This window comes from Pygoscelis adeliae, unplaced genomic scaffold (genome assembly GCF_000699105.1).
Source record: "Pygoscelis adeliae isolate BGI_AS28 unplaced genomic scaffold, ASM69910v1 Scaffold420, whole genome shotgun sequence".
Taxonomy (NCBI): domain Eukaryota; kingdom Metazoa; phylum Chordata; class Aves; order Sphenisciformes; family Spheniscidae; genus Pygoscelis; species Pygoscelis adeliae.
Genome location: NW_008823871.1, coordinates 255014 through 272132, shown reverse-complemented (window position 1 = coordinate 272132; position 17119 = coordinate 255014). Strand labels below are relative to the sequence as shown.

The following is a 17119-nucleotide window of genomic DNA, read 5'->3' as shown; positions in this document are numbered from 1 at the left end:
AACAGAACCATGGCTGGAGAATTTGTCCAAATGAAAAAACACTTAAAGCTAATTTGGTTTTATAGGGAGAAGAAATTACTAGTGATGCAGTCTTCTACTCTCACTTTCATATGCGGGAGAAGCTGTGAAGAAGTAAATCCCGAGTCCGAGAAGTTCCTCTACACTTAAGGTACGTAGCATCTTGGTTTTGGTTCCTGTAAATTCTGTTCTCTTGAACAAAATGAAGCCTTTATATTGGTTTCAATAATACAGTGCATAAAAGGTTAACACAAATATCTACCCACAAAACCTCCCACAAAAACCTGCAAATGCTTCAGCACATAGGGCAAATTTAGACTTCAGTGAGACTTCTGAAAGATGCTCAATCCAGTCAGTAACTCTAGCCCTTGCAAAAGTAAGTAAAACACTTGCATTGAGAAGCAAAATTTAAGTATGCATCTTTTTCACTCATGACTTCATCTACTTTTTCTTATGACAATCATCCATGAGAGCACATTCCAAGTAGAATCATTCAAGTTGTGTTCAAGTGTCCAGGTAGTCTTGTGTGGTTATGAAAGCTGCCACCAAACGAGGGGCTTTTGTATCTAGCAGTCACAAGCAATTCCCAGTCAGGCAGAAGCACTCCAGCATGGATACTACATCAAGTCTTTTGAAACCATCTGACAGTAATGTTTAATATGACAGAATTGCTATCAAAATACAACTTTATTGATGAAACACTGATTAAAAGACCAACTAAACATAGGACAAAGATGTTTCAGAGACTGCAGCGTGAACTAGGTATTAAACACATTTTTAAGGAGCTACACAAAAAGGAAAGGGGGCAGTTATGACAACCAATTTTCTCTGGCAAACTGCTCAGACACAGACTAGTTCATGTAGCAGGCTTAGGAAGTTATCTATGCACTGATGCGATATCAACATTTTTTAGCGAGTCCCGTGTGAAGTATTGCAGAAACGGCTACAATCACTGTTCATGCTTACATTTGAAAAAAAATAAATAAAAAATTAACACCAAATTCCTTTCTATAATACAAAATGTATTTGTCCTCTATGAAATCACAGGAAGTTCTCCAAGAGGGAAGTTTCTCCCAGTGCAGCTAAGGATTCGCAAAGACGATCTTGGAAACAGCTGTCAAACATGTCACTTATTTCCTCTCTTAACTCCCTCAGCAGAGGCACTGTGGACTTACCATCTGCATTCAGAATTCTCCCAAAAAGTTTACTCCAGAAATCACTGTCAACAGTCCTAAAACAAATAGAGCAGTTTTCAGTGAAACAGTATGCATACACGACATGTCTGTCAAGACTTCCATTTATATTCAGCACTAAATGCCCTGGGAAAATCAAGTCTGAAATAATAATTTCACTCACATGAGTAAATGTAAAGGAAAACTAGGAATGTATTGTTAAGTTTATATGTGTGGGCCCCTTCCTCTTTCTCCCGTAGGCTTCTGGATAGTAACTAGACAGGCTGTTTCACAGGCCTATCAAAAACACTATTTCTACAGTTACCTCTTCTAGTGTACCTGACCACTATCACCATTCACATTGAGCCATGGCACTTTTAAATTAAAGGAGTTATCAAGAGCATCCTTTGAACCAACAAAGTTGGCAGATTCCTTTCATGAATAAGGGGTAGAGGTAAATCTTATTCCCCCATTTTCAAGTTAAGTTCACAGGTCAATATTAAAGGAAAGTTGCAAGAGAAATACAAAAAACCGAGTGGTTTACAGCCAGCTTTACTTTCTTTTTTCCCTGCCTTCCAACTGCCAGAGTTCTCATATAGATAACATTTCAAAGACAAATAATAGTAATAAATCCCCTGTCTCACAGTTATACCCACACAACATGAATAAAAAGGTTAACTCACTCATTAGTCTCAGAAAACTGATACCAGAGCTAACCCTTTGTTCTTCAGTCTTGTACTGAAATCCATAGACTGCACTGCTTCTGACTACTGAAGCACATTTCTCCCTCAAGCTAGAAGTTACATTGGCTTTTGAACAAATTACCTGCCTCTGCTTTATGTAAGTGACTCACAAAACAGCAGCAGCCATAGTCACAGAAGGAATCTGGCCTGTACTGTTACACTAGTAACTCTTACATTTTCTAAAATAATGAAGTCATACAGAACCTAACCAAAAAAAATAAACATGCAAGACTTGAGGCCGTTTCCTTCATGCACTTAGACAAGTAAGAGGCATAGCAGAGGAGGTTACATGTTGGTAAGGATGTCTAAGGAGTTATGAGTGACAAAAACAGTCCTAAAAATTCAAACACAGCTTCTATACACTACCTCACATAAGCCTGCACAGATGAAGTTTCCTAAAATAGTATAGTGAAAATAGAAAAACTAAACACTCCTGGAAGTGAAAAATCTCCAAATCCATTCTTTAATAACAGTAACATGCTAAAACCCCCTCCCCTGAAAAACAGGTTGTCAACCTTATAGTAATGCTCAAAGATAAAAAAAACCACTTGATCAGAATTCACATTCTACCTTTCCAGAAGTCTTTACTACAACGTTGACTTAAGTGCTTTGCATTCATTCTGTCAGCTTTTAAGTGGGTTCTGCTTTATTGAGTGCCATTGAGCCTTAGAAGAACAATTTTGTGCTTTGCCTTGCAATTCCCCACTGCTTTGGTATTTTGTTGAACTGGTAGTAAAATTAGTGGCTTTACCAGTCATTCTACTACCTTTAATTATTTTTAAGTATTAAACAAACTTAAGTCCTTTTTTAAAAGGCTTTCCCAAGATAAGGAGGTCACGGTTGTTGCATTTAACACCAGCCAGCCTTCTAGTAAGAAGCCTTCTTTCTATTTCTTACTGTCTAAGTTCTCAGAACATTCTTTGAGGAAAGCTATCCTGTCAATACAACCCTCTCAAAAAAACCAAACAAACCCAAAAAATAACACCCAAAGAAAAAAAAAACACACTTTCCAAGTCACTTATAGAACTTTTTGCAGAAAGGACAGAAGTAACATCATCTTTACAAATGAAAAGTAGAATTACTAAAAGCAATAGGAAAAGGAATCCTGTGTCTTCATGAGTATTGCAGGTGTCATTGCCATGCACGGCTGTATTCAAAGGATAAGGCACAAGATTAATATTGATCAGCCGACTCTTCTCACAGGGAAGTGCTTAATTGTGCAGCCCCTTCTGGTGGATGAAGATTCCCTGCAGAGTAAACTTGCTTGTCAGAGATTACTTGAGAATTTATTGAAAGTTTCAAATTGACTAGAGGAAATGTCATCAATTAATAAGAGCCAGACACACTAAAAGATCTATGTGTGACTGAAAAAAAGATTCAGTGCAGATTCCTTATTCCCACATAATGAAATGCCCTGTTTACACTGTTGATATAAGACTTCAGTACAACATGTAACTAAAGCACCTATACAAACATTCCTTGGAATTCGTGATCTTGGAAAAAAGCATAGAAGATGAATAGTAAGTCTATAACACTTTCAGAAGCAAAGTAGAAGACAGGATGGAAAATAGAAATTCCTTATTTGTACTCCCAACTCCAAAGAAAAGTTGCTTGGGTAACTGATGTACCCAAGCAAGCGATGAGCCATTACAGCCTGGTTCCAGCTACACAGAACTCACGCCCAGGCTTTGTCCTCCTTAGTCTCTTCTAGCCCTTCACAGGTCTCACTCCCCTTGTACCCAAGTCTCCCTCCAAGTTCTACTTCTACCCAGAATCCTACTTCTTTCGATCCAGTGTCCCCAGCTTTGACTGAAATCCCTTTCCAATTGACCCCTCCCCTCCAAACTCCCCATAACAGCCAGCCCTATCCTTCCAAACTCAGACTTACTGTACCTGCTACTCAGCTCCTCCTGCTCCAGTTATCCAGACAGTTATTGCTATTTTTGTCATGCCCACATCCTGATCAGGTCCCCAACACCCTGTTCCTACCTTCTCAAATCAGGCCTTGTGTGGCTTCATCTGCAGTAGCTCAATTTAATCTCTTGTGGAATTAAAAAATTAAATAAAAAAAATTAAATTGGAAAAGAGACAACACTTATCAGAAATCTGTCCTTCTATCCCAACAGAATGTTGTTAGAAAAAGATCATGTTCTGATAGAAATTAATATACAGAAGTCCTATTTTTCAGAGCAGGTCAGATTTACCTAGCTCAAAGATATGTAATGTTAGAATATCTGTCAGTAGAAAGCAAAAGCCAGTCTCCATCAATGATTTAGTTACCTTTTTTTTTTAGTATTTCTGAAACAAAGGCAGTATAAGATATGTATTTACTGCCAACCTATACATCATTGATATTCATCTCTTCAGAGAACAGTCACCCTTGGCGATTTTGTTCTTCACAGCCTAGTCCTATAAGTTGATCCTCTGAAGAAAAAACAAAAGCTACAGGGTACAGTATGGCATGCGTACTGAGTACTCGGCAGAAGCCTGCTATATAGCCTTGTAACTACTGGCATCAGTCTATAACAATACAGAAAAATAGATACATGCTGAGTAAAGAAAAATGTGTTTTTCCCCTGCACACAGCTTAAGATGATGAGATTTTTTTCAAAGGTTGAACACAACAAACTAGGAGGTGTAAGTAATGCAGGTTGCTAGGGAACTGGACAACTCCCAGACTGGTAGTAGGTTTTCTTAAAGCAATGGTTATAGAAGTATATCCACACAGCGAGTGTAGCTAATATACCACGATCCTGAATGCAGATACCTGTCAAGCAATTTCTGTCATGAGCAGAGCGCTCTGGAAAATCCTTATGAAATGCTAAGGCATAAAATTCTGCAGGATGTGACTAACAAAGTGAACAAGTGTTTAGTCTGAGAACAAACAAAGGGTAGATGAAAGCAGAGTAGTCTTATAGCCAAAACATGTGGCTAAAAGAGTGCAGTAGAAATTAATACCTGAGGACAGACAGCAGCTTCCAAAAAGAAGCTGCTTGCAGATGCATCTTAAATTATAATTTTAAATTATTTTCCTTCTTGTGCATGTATTCTGTTTCTGCAACAGACAGAACCCTGGCATCAGTGTCTTAGTAGCCCTTCAACAGAGCCTAGAATGAAAAAGGCAGAAAAACCAAATAATCTCCATTTCTAAAGCAACATGCTTGCGTAATTTTTTTCCTCACCACCCACCCACTTATAAACTTCTCCAAGCTTGGTCTATCAAGTAAAAAGGGAGACTAAAGCAGTCTGGTCTGAAAGGATAGAAAAAGCAAAATCATCTTAACTGGACTGTTAGACTCATATTGAGCTTAAAATTGTCTCCTTCACAGCACTAAGGCTACTATACAATGAAGCCTAGTAGCTTCAAAATTTAAGTCCCCACAGAACGAATGCTTTTGGCAACAACAGCACTAAGTTCTGTGTTCTAAGCTTTGAGGATGGTGCTGTTGTAAAGCAAGTGAGGGGAGTTAGAAGAAGTCTGTTCTTTTCCAGCAGCCTTCTCTGCAAAAGGACTTACTTTGATACGTTTTGGCTGATTTTCCAGATGGAATTCTCTTGATAGACCTGGACATGATCCCCAAAGAGCATCAAATGGACTATATCTGCAATGCCAACCAAGTCTACCTGCAATCGCAACAAACATCAGAAAGTTCAACTTCTGTCAATTTCTGCAATCCACTACAGATTTCTACTGTCGGTGCTTTTACACATTTAAGTCTGAATTGGCCTTTGCATCAGAATCTTCCAGAGACCTGCTAAGCAAGAAAACTTCAGAAAGTAAAGTTCTGGTCTTATTGTAGGTTCCTAAATAAATACAGTAGTCACAGGCACTCGACAGCGCTGCTACTCCCTTCGCTTAATGACAAAGATTTAATCAGATGAAAAATTCTCTTTATTCAGTATTTATTGATCAGAGCTTTCCATGGAGTTTGCAAAATATTACTTAAGAAAATAGAGATTTTGTAAAGGAAACACAGAAACTAAGATGTCCTGCTAAATAGATACTCACCTGATAAGGAAGAGAACTTTTCGCCAGAAGCTGTTGTCCATGAGGGGTCTGAGATATTGGAAAGCTGTTGGGCAAACTTACTTGAGACTGTAATCTCAAATCTAGACCATGAGAGAAATCCACGATCTTCAGAGCTCTTGTCATCTCATCATTAGCAAATGGATCACAGATCCTGAGCGGAGGAAGCAAATGAAGCATAAGACAATCCAACAAACTTTTTTTTTTTTAATTAAGTTTAACAGCGTAGTGAAGGTGAGTCTTAGCTATGTCAATGCTCCCCTCTGATGGTTAGCTTAAGAACTACTGCTGAAAGGACTACCCCTGGATGGGGAACCAGCTGGCAGCATGAAGCTTAGAGATGACACTAGTATCTCCAGAGTAAGCAGCAGGAAACACTAAAGGGTTAAGGATGACGCTGTTTTGATATTTGTCACAGTTATCTGAAACACAGTTGGTGGAATGGGAAAATAGCATAATGTTTAGCACTCCTCCCTCTCCTTCAAGATCTCAGAATACTTTATACAAGAAAGAATTAAGCTTCATAACACTTCAAAAAAAATCTTTCCTAGTCTACAGACTAGGGAGGATAAACAGAAAGGGCAGTCAGGAATATCTGTATAGATGATAGAGGTATAGATATAGATATGTACTGCCAAGCCAACAATATGAACAAATCACACTTCTCACTACTATTCTTCTTACATACTCGTATACTATGAGCATATTTTGTAATTGATACTATGCACTTATCCTAGGATAATTTTTGCTATCTAAACAAAAAAAACCAAAACACACACCATTATCCTAACTTTTTGGCAGTTTAGTTTGTTTGTATTTGCCACGGAGAAATCTATAAGGAGATATCCAAGTCCATCATGCCACTGTTAGATCAGTGACTACCAAAAAGCGTGCACCCTAAGGGATGTGCAAGACCATCCATTGGGGTGTGTGAAGAAAATATTAGAACTTCGGTATTACGTGTATGTAATTTATAAATAAATAAATTCTATAAATAAAATTATAAATAAATTATAAATAAAATATATTGGGGGTGCACATGTTAGATGACTGTAGGTTCAAAATACATTTAAAGTTAATAGCTATTTTTACCATATCAGTGAAGACTAAGAACAGGCTCAGTGAATTTCTTCTAATGGAATTATATCTGAATCATTAGACATTCCAAAGTTACTATCTTCCCACACTTAGTTCACAGATCACATTTCAGGGATATTTGACTTTGTTAACATAATATGGGAAAGAGCTTAAAGAAGAAAACTAGATCTGTGCATCAAGTTACAAGCTGGACTGTAGCAGAAGCTAAACAATCTGTTTAAGAGAGTGTCTGGATATTCCGGTCCCACCTGCCCTTTGTCTTCTGATTTCCTGTTTTTCAGATATGTAAAACCAGAAGGCAAGTTATTTACCAATACTGAGTTAGCTGTCCAGTACATTGGTAAAGTAGAAACTTGAGAACACAGGCAATATACTAAACAAAATGTTTTTGCTAATTTTACGACATCATTGTATACTATTTCTATAGAAAGAAACAAAAGAAAGGTTTATTCCTAAACAAAGTATTTTCACTATTTTCAGAATACACCGTAGCCTAAAAAAACTGGACTGCAATATCAGTACCCCAACTAAAGAGGAGAAATTGCAAAAGCACAAGAGCTGTAGCTGAAACTGAGTATTCTATATCCTCCCATATTCATAGAAAGAGACGAACCTGTCTCCCAGAAAGAACACCTCTGGACTCAGGTCTCCATGGACAATCTCTGCTTTGTGGAGCTTCTCTACCACACCCAGAAGATTATAAACAACCAGTAGGATAACTTCCTCCGTGATGGACTTACGGCCACGAATAACATCCTGGAAACAGGGAATAAACACGTATCTATATGCCATCCTACCTTAGATTAAGTGAAATATTTATAGCTCACCTTTGTTTCCTTACTCATCTGTACAGAGATAACAGTCCTACCCTAAATTCAGTATAATCAGATTTTGCCCATGATCAGCCCAGCCACAATTAAAAGAACCATGAGCTCTTAGGAGACACTATTATTCAGAAGGGGACAAAAGATCAGGAGGAGGAAATTGAACTGAAGACTGAAATAACTTTTTAATTTATATCCTATTTATATGCAACAATTCAAAATGCACTTACAGACTTTATTTAAAATGTAAATCCTTCAGCAAGACACTAAATGCTATGACCTTGCTATAGCAGACTGGAAGACTGGAGCTTACTGAAAGATGTCAAGTTAAACAACAGTTTTAGATGCAAACCTTGTTGTGCAATAACATGGTTCTTGGCTCAGGTGGTTTATCACTCATGAATAAAGAAAATGTGAAAAATTGGTTCAAGTTTGTCTCCGAGAACCACATGATCTATGAATGAGAAACCAGCTCTAACTAAGGCTATAATAAGACAGTCCTAATCTGTATATAGATAAAACAAAAACCAGAGGATCTAGACTGCAGGATTAAACATGTCAAGCGATCTTCAGCGATGAGCATAATGACAAACAAAACTCACTAATGGTACCTATGCAAGAGTTCATGTCTTCTACAATCGTACTTTGTTTATCCGTACTGACCCCAAGCGTGAAGCGATTTATATCCCTGTGCAAAATAGCACAGCCATCTTGATACAAGTAACAGCTGCAATTCTCACTGAAGCTTTGGTCAAAGTCAGTATTCAAACGCTCCTTTAACTGAAGCGTGATATAAAAATCCCAAGGCACAGGCTGAGAATACACCTACAAGAAGGTACAGAAGAACATTTATTTTTGGAATAAAGCGAAAATTGCTCATCTTCATATTCTTCTCATCCTCTTTTTTTCCTCCCCACTTTACCAAGGAAGACATTTTCCACAGTCACAAACTTTTAATCTATATCAACAATTAGAAAGGACTTGAAGTAGCAAACTTCATGCACGGAATTCAGAAATTAAGACCAAACTTACTACATTTTACTTTATATTGGCTGAGGAGATTTCAACATTTCACACTTCTTGTATGATAACCATCATACGTGTTACCTTTATTGCAAACCCCTTGGCATCCAACTGGGGAAAGTTAGCTGGAATGGCAAAAACCATCTTGTATTCTTCATTGGTCCAATATTGCCGTTTGATACAGTAAGTCTCATTTCCTGTTATGAAAGTTTACATTCATGAGCTGTCATAGCAAATACACGTACCCAGGCTGTTCAAGTTATTCCCCGTCTACACCACAGAAAACTAGTGAGGGTGAATATGAAGCATATTTCAAACCAACCAGAACATAAATAGATCCCTTGCACTGTAGAGTGTCTGGCATACCTACCTAGCTCCACATCTTTCTCAAACTCCATGACAGGCAGAGCGCCAGTCTCCAAATGAAAATCTGGAGAAGCAGTCAATGACTCTGGCATAGGATCTAAAAGCTTTTTACGCTGTTCAGCGCTCCACAAGAACTGGGTTACATCATCACCTAGGAAGACAAGTAATAGGAACAGATGAACTGAAATTAGGTGTTGAGTCTCTGTGACTTGATTATATCTGTCAAGAAAAAGTAACCTGGATATTGGAAGCTTTCCATCTGCATACTGATTTACTGCATCACCTTTCAGCAAGTCAATTAATCTCTTTCCAATAGTTTCTTGTTCTGTGAAGTGAACATAACACTCATCTTTGAAACTACCTTACAGACTATCTCATCATGAGGTCTCAATGATTCTATTGGAGCATCATGTAAAATATATCTTTCACAAGAGACAAAGCTCTGAATTAGATTAGGTACGTCTGCTTAGCCACAGCAGAATTCAAACTCATTTTGCAAATTAACACTTCTTTTTTAAATTTATGTCCAGAGTAAGTGATCAGTTTGTGATTTTTAAATGAAGGGGTTTATTGAAATTCACTCCTTTGAATACAGCAGGGGTTTTATGTAAGAAAAGGAAAACAAAGTTGGACTCCAACTCTGCTGCTCACTGCAACTTTAAGAATGTAATGGCTTTTACCTCCTGGAAGACACATAAGATAATTACATGTAGGTCTGGGTTTATTTTCCTGCATAATAGGACAGAGAGAAAACCATTCAATAGATGAGTTCTTCTGTACAAAACCAAGGTAGCCGGAAAAGTGTTGATCTCAAATGATCAGGCTAAGTAAAACACAGCAGAACTAGATGGCTTCTACTGACTTCCTCTCCCAAAGACTATGACTAGTAATGGGTGACAACATTTTAAGATTTCACAGTATGAAGGTAGGAATCAGAGTACTATTACTTACTGTTATACTCCTATTTATTTGAAAAGCATTGCAGTTAAGATATAGCTCAGAAGTAATTCCATGAAAGTAGATCCAGAAGACATTGTAGGTTGAAGGCTAAATAGGAGTTACAATACTTTACCATCACAAACCTATGAAATTTACTGGAATTCCTGTTTATTTTACAGGAATAAACTGACAGACATCTGAAGTAATTTTTATGCTCTATGCACCGTTAAGGAGTCCTCAGTAGAATTACTACATCCAGGTTGAGAACTGCTGTTCAAGGGAGATGTGCAGAAAGCAAGAGAAAAAAAAAAAGCAAGGGGAATCATCAAAAGTTTAAGAAAGGACCATTAAAACATCTGAACAAATGCCTTCTTTTTCTGAAAAGAATCTGTAAAAATTCTTCATCTTGCTCTAAAGATTAGTGCATATAATAAAAAATGAGTGTAAGATCTATCCAAAATATTTCAGCTATTTCAGTGACAGCACTCTTCTAGTTGTATTTTCATTCCAGGTCCCGAGCACGCTTCATCATAAAATAGTCTGTAGACACACAGTAACATATTCTTCTCTAGAGTAGATACACCGAGAATTTTCAGATACACAATTCTAATTAAAAAAAATCATAAACTGAAATCAAAGGAGTTAAAGTAGGTTAAACACCTTGAAAATCATCATTCAACACGAACCTAATTCTACAGGCCAGATTTTGAAGGGTTTTTGTGACCATTCCTGTTCTAACCGTAATATAAAGATTTATAACAGAGAGAAACAAAGGTCTTTGACTAGAAGAAAAAAAAAAAAGAAATTAACTATTTAAGTACTAGTATTGTTTTCCTTCAATAGGAAAAAGAAACATACTGCGAAGCAGCACAATAATTTACAGCAAAGTTAAGAGTGCAAATTTAAAACGAAAATTATGCAACTTTCACTAGATTTCCAATTCATATTCACCTTTTTCAACATGGCACTTATCAGCACATCAGGAGAACAAACAGTATGATTACAGAGAGGAAAAAGATACAAGACAAAAGAAAACAAAGCTGTCTTAGAAGTTCTCACTACCATCCAGTCCAAATTTTTCATTTCAGAATTTGACCTCATTACTCCTACACACTTCCTGCTTTAATACCTTAAATATCTTCTCCATCAGCTTAATATTTACATCATTTGCATGCTGACAAGCATGCTGTACTGTATACCTCACTACTACTTCTGACAAGGGAGACACAAGTTTAGTCACAAGTCAAAGTAATGGGAAATCCACAGAAAGCAGAGTAGAATACAGAAAGTACAGAAAAAGCACTGTAGTTTAGTGACAGTCGCAAGTTATTTGTTGTGAGTGAAGCTCAGTTTAGTACTAACCAGTAATGTTTTCACTGATACCTCCAGAATCGGTAACCATTTCAGCAGGCAAGCTCTGAGCAAGTTCCAGTTTCTCAGGGATATGCAGGTATTTAATAGTAGATACTTGTGTAACAGAGGAAAGAGACGATCCTGAGGAGACAGAAGAACCTGACGAGCGAGTATCTTCCAGGCTTGCTTCCATGATCGGGCTGTAAATAAATTCATCAACTATTCAGACTTTCAGAAGATAGAGTGTCTAGATAATGCCAGCCTAGTGACTGTGAAAGGATACTGTGCACTCCCAGACTTCTTTATGTTACAGAAGTCCTTTTCTCCCATCCTTAATGGAAAGCCAATAGTTATGTCAGAGCCTCATTTTAGCTTCAATGATTGTTTATACTCAGAATCTTAGTCTACAGATTAATGTTATCTTTTCTTCCATTAAATATGACTGCTACAATAGAAGATATACTCAATGTTTATTACTCCCTTAGCTACCAAAATTCAGACCTACAGTGCTTTTAAAGCAGTGGAGGGTTGGGTGGGAAATAACTCTTGCTCTTCCTTCCTAATTATAATCAGCATGGTTTCCCAGGGAACTTGCCAAGTAAACAAACACCTTCAGCATGGTATACGTGTTTACATACTAACAACTAGCAAATCAAACTCAGTTCTAAATTAAGAAAACCCCATACAAGGGATGCTTATCATTGTAAAGAAAAAACAAACAGGAGGTTGGTTTGCCAGTTTTTCTTCTCTCCAGCTTTTCTCCTCTGTAGAAGAAATCTAAGCCATAATCACCAGATGCATTTTATATACTAAAATAAGTACAGAAGCATAAGAGTATAAAAGGAACCGATGATTCTACTTTTAATCTCTGGTTACAAAGACAGAATGTGTTTATTAATTTCTTTGCAAGTTATTTGGTAGAAAAAGCATAGAGTTAAGTCCCGCAGCAGTAAGGCTGAAAAGCCAAGTGGGCTTGCTATTACCTCTTAAGTCTGCTCAAGGCAAAATGGACCCAGAGCTAGAGAAATGGCTGTCTTCAGTATATTCTGATCTCTTCAGAAAATTGTTTCTTCAGCAACAGAATAGTAAAACCACAACCAAAGACAAGACACACAGGAAAAGGGGCTTAAGATGCTTTGCTGTTCATTACCTCAGTTTATTTACACAAAGAGCCTCATTGTACGCTCCCTCACAAACCAGCGTTTCCTGATTCAGAGGTGCACTCTTAGATTCTGGACAGTCTTCCTTCAGGACATCCTGTGAAAAAGCAGGAGCTGGGACTCTCTGAGCTACCACCCCATGAAAGGGCGTTGAGGCCAGATGGGCAGCCCTAGCAAAGTCACACGTGTCTTCTGGGTTGGCACAAAGGGTTTTGTTCTTGTAGGAGCCTGTCACAATTGCATCTTCAGTCAAAGGTTCAATTCCATTCAGCTCATCCTGAAAAAAGTGGGAAGAGACAGTGAAAAGCCTGTAGATTTTATGTCAAGTTTTCTTTTATTTAAAAGCTGAACGTTTCTCTCTCCCCTTTCTTCCACCCCACCACCTTCCAACATGAATCTGACACTCAGTCTTCATGTACTCTACTTACATTGCTCATTCAAATTGAGTAATTGAACCCTAACTGTAGTATAGTTGCATATTTTTTTCCAACTAGAAAGGGTAGCTTTGTACCTCTGGAGTGCTGCAGGGCTGCCATGAACTGCTAAAGGCTACGTAGTATCTGCCACCACAGAAGTGCATTTCAGTTCAGTTATAAGCATATTATTAAAGTGTTTACTAAAATGCTGGGCATTGAAGACACACAGAACATGTAAAGCAGAACTATGCAGTTATCCAGACTGACTCTAGAACCAAAATCAGCATGATGCTTACCATGCTTAACCCTGATAAGTATTTCATATTGTAGCTGTACATAAAATCCTTCTCAGCTCAGAATAAAATCCTCTCACTCAACCAGTCTAAAGGTCTATTGTGGCATGCAGTCAGTAACTAAGTCCTTTGGTGAGACAGCAACTACCACCTCTATTGAAAGCTTTACAAACACCTGCAAAACTGCCCCATAAAGACACATAGCTTAGGAAACAAGATACAAAGGTTTAAGGGAGCCAAGCGTATGGTACTTCAGGTGAGGAACACAGGAGCTGAGATGCTTGCTTGGACGCATGGCAAGAAAGTGGATGGAACAGGAGGCAGTGTTTAAGAGTGCAACTCTTCATCACACAAACTTTTTAAAGTTTCAGCGTGAGTAATCCTGGCCACTAATCAGTTGCTTAAAATTTGGAAGACACCTTACCATCATCTCCGTATTGGCCACCTTAAAGCCTAATAAAAACATGACACTTCCAGTGTAATCTTAACATCACCCAATTCAAGTATTGCCATGCCAGACAGAAATTCAGAATCCTTGCTTATCGCGCATCGTGTCAGTCCAGCCAATCTCACTCAGTTCAACAGTCGGACGTTCTATGTTGGTTTCTCCTTGACAGGAAGTCTGCTATGGGGTAAACTGTTTCCTTACACAGGCTTCTGGTGGTATGTTTTCCTTTGCAGTTAGAGAATCTGAAGGTTTACGAACAGCAAGAGGGCGCCGGGCACTTTTCTGTGTATGATCCGCAGAACAACTAAGATAAAGTTACATTCCATTAAATATTTATTAGAGTAGCTTCCGATCTTCAACAGAGATTCCTCTCAAGAGTTTAAGTCTACCGACAATTTCAATCTACCACTTTCCACTACAGAACTACCAGTAAACTGCAATATATACAGCTCTCCAGAATGAAGAAAGTTTACATAGCAGCTCAAATAGTTCTAGATGGAGGACAGTATTTCCTCATCATGGACTTCCCAAGTAGAGTAATGAAATAAAACAAAAAACACAAATATAAACAAAACAAAAAGCCACCCCACATCCATGCAAGAAGCACTACTGTATTTCAGCTGCTACAGAAAATGGTTTGATACTTCAGTTTTCCCTCCCTCCGAAATCTAGGTCTTTAATAATTCTACCTTATATTTTGATTTGCCAAAGTAGAGGATTCATCAAATATGGAGAAAAACGTAGCAGGATCCGGTGGGGGTAGGAGACCTACATTTGTAAAGAAAAACCAAGAGGCTGTATTATATCAACAGTTTTTCCACAGCAGTGTATCCAATGCTACTTAAAACATTTAATACACAGTCTTAAAAATACCAGTCCTAGCAGGAAGTTACAGAACTGACATTTAAAGAAACCTCGTAAAAAAGGCTTGGTTTTGTCATGTTAACGAACTAAACTTTTACCACCGTATTATGTTAGCTAGCTTGCTGTTTTTAGAATATGCTTCAGAATTTGTACCTTTTTTTCCAAGGCTGGCCTCATCTCTCTGTTCCTCCTGTTCATCCTCAGAGTCTAAAAACACACTTCCCCTTTGTGTATCTGGGCATACATCAAGAGACTGGATAACCTCTGTCAACAGTAACAGTAGTCAATTCGGGTCAATTCCTTCAGCAGGCACCCTTCCCAACAACAAAATTTGAATATAATTTCCGATTGTATTCCTCTACCAAATCCTCTGGGGAAAAAGAAGGACTTAAGATAGTATCAATCTTAATGTTAGTGTTAAACTCTTTTACAGATTTTAGTAAGACTGCATATATGAAAGCGTGAAGAAAGCTCTTCAGCTATTAAAAAGAAAAAAGCTCTTCTGCTTGAAAGTCCTTTCAAATAGTGACAGTTCTCAGACCTCAGACGCTGGGTCTTTTGCTGAATATGGTTAAAGGCACTACTAGCATGCTCTCATTTTCATTCTTCTAATCCACCTAGACTTTTGTTTTCAGTTTGTTGCAGTCTTGCTATTCATATAAAAGAACACTTCCCTTTAACACGGCCTTCTCCTTAATGGTAAAAAATTTAAATACTTACCCTCAGAACAAGATGGTTTATGTAGTTGAGTATCTTCAGAGACCTGGAATTCACTGTGAAAAGAGATACAAATTTGTTTCTTGTATTTTACACGCCTTCACAAAACATAAATAAACTTTGTAAAAAAAAAAAAAAGGCAAGCCAAGCTGACATATCCTACTTGTAAGAAGTTAAGATCCCTCAGAGAAATAATTGAAAACATACAAAGACAGATTACAGATCCTGGTTACAGGCTGATGCCTAGGGGTATGTTCCATTCTGCCTGCAGAAACGGGCTATCTGTTAATGATCCATGTTACTCATAACTAATTATCCCCACAAATTTTCTCATTGCTGGCAAAGAAAATCCTGTATTACCTTTGCAGCTGAGGCTGTTTCTCCCCAACTTCTGTTGCACTGGAAAAAGTAAATCCTTGCAGTCCCGAAGGTGGCGACGCTTCAGTCATCTCTGTTGGCTGTAGAAACAAAACCATATTTTGGTTCTACAGTGATGGAATCACAAGCCACGCAACAAGGTTCCAAGAACATTACGATAATCCTGTGTAGGTTGTTAAAGCCCTGATGGATTAATAGTTGCCTTTAGCCATTTTTATTTGTACTTAATTTACTTGCATGAAAAAAGTCCATTCTTATTGCTTAGTGTAGTTAAAATGCATAATTTTACTCTTTGCAACTGTATAGAACTTTCACAGGAGATTTTACATATGTCTTTTAATAGTTGCAGTATAACTAAGCAGTTACATAGCTTACATCAAAATCAAAACACTTTGTATTTCATTGTTTAAAATATTTACTACTATGGCATTGTTTTGGAATTGGGGGAGGGGGGGGAGAGAGAGAGAACGTACTTTATTAGACCAACTGATGAAGTTGGGAAAAGGAAAAGCTTTAAAATAATTAACTTTTACTTGTTATTTGCAACCTATAAGAAAACTAGGGTTTAAACACCACCTAGCAATGACACCAAAGTATACTTGCTTGAAAGATACTCTGCTTGAGACTGGTCTGCAGAGAAAAGGAAAAAAAAAGTCTAATATATAATAGAGCATACTACTATCTATAAAACTTGGAGATGAATCAGATATGGCTTTTGTCTACTGGTCTTGGCTGGGATAGCGTTAAATTTCTTCATAGTAGCTGGTATGGTGCTATGTTTTGGATTTTTGACCAAAACAGTGTTGATAACACACTGGTGGTTCAGCTACTGCTGAACAGTGCTCACACAGCATCAAGGTCTTTTTCTTCATGCTGTAGGGGGGGAGACACAACAAGTCAGGAGGCGACACAGCTCGGACAGCTGACACAAACTGACCAAAAGGATATTCCATACGATATTACATCATGCTCAGCAATAAAAGCTGGGCGGGGGGCGTTCAGAATTATGGTATTTGTCTTCTCAAGTAACCATTATGCATGATGAAGCCCTGCTTTCCTGGAAATGGCTAAACATCTGGCTGCCAATGGGAAGTAATGAATGAATTTCTTATTTTGCTTTGCTTGCGTGCACTGCTTTAGATTTACCTATTGAACTGTCCTTATCTCAACCCACGAGTTTTCTCACTTTTACCCTTCCAATTCTCTCCCCCATCCCCCTGAGGGGGAGTGAGTGAGCAGCTGGGTGGTGCTTAGTTGCCTACCAGGGTAACCCCACCACA

At 37.9% G+C, this 17119-nt stretch overlaps 1 protein-coding gene across 1 annotated transcript in view; it reads right to left on the bottom strand.

The window, feature by feature from the left end:
* Positions 1-1059: 1059 nt before the first annotated feature.
* The window catches only part of BUB1B (BUB1 mitotic checkpoint serine/threonine kinase B), a 25275-nt gene continuing 9215 nt past the window's right edge, over positions 1060-17119 (bottom strand). Inside the window, exons 10-23 of the mRNA XM_009333851.1 lie at positions 15822-15919; positions 15465-15517; positions 14898-14978; positions 14570-14648; positions 14082-14184; positions 12714-13000; positions 11594-11763; positions 9276-9422; positions 8990-9102; positions 8546-8707; positions 7672-7814; positions 5943-6114; positions 5451-5557; positions 1060-1249 (exon numbers count right to left, since the gene is read on the bottom strand). Coding sequence (XP_009332126.1) covers positions 1060-1249; positions 5451-5557; positions 5943-6114; positions 7672-7814; positions 8546-8707; positions 8990-9102; positions 9276-9422; positions 11594-11763; positions 12714-13000; positions 14082-14184; positions 14570-14648; positions 14898-14978; positions 15465-15517; positions 15822-15919 — 1905 coding nt within the window. The remainder of the gene's footprint in view (positions 1250-5450; positions 5558-5942; positions 6115-7671; positions 7815-8545; positions 8708-8989; positions 9103-9275; positions 9423-11593; positions 11764-12713; positions 13001-14081; positions 14185-14569; positions 14649-14897; positions 14979-15464; positions 15518-15821; positions 15920-17119) is intronic.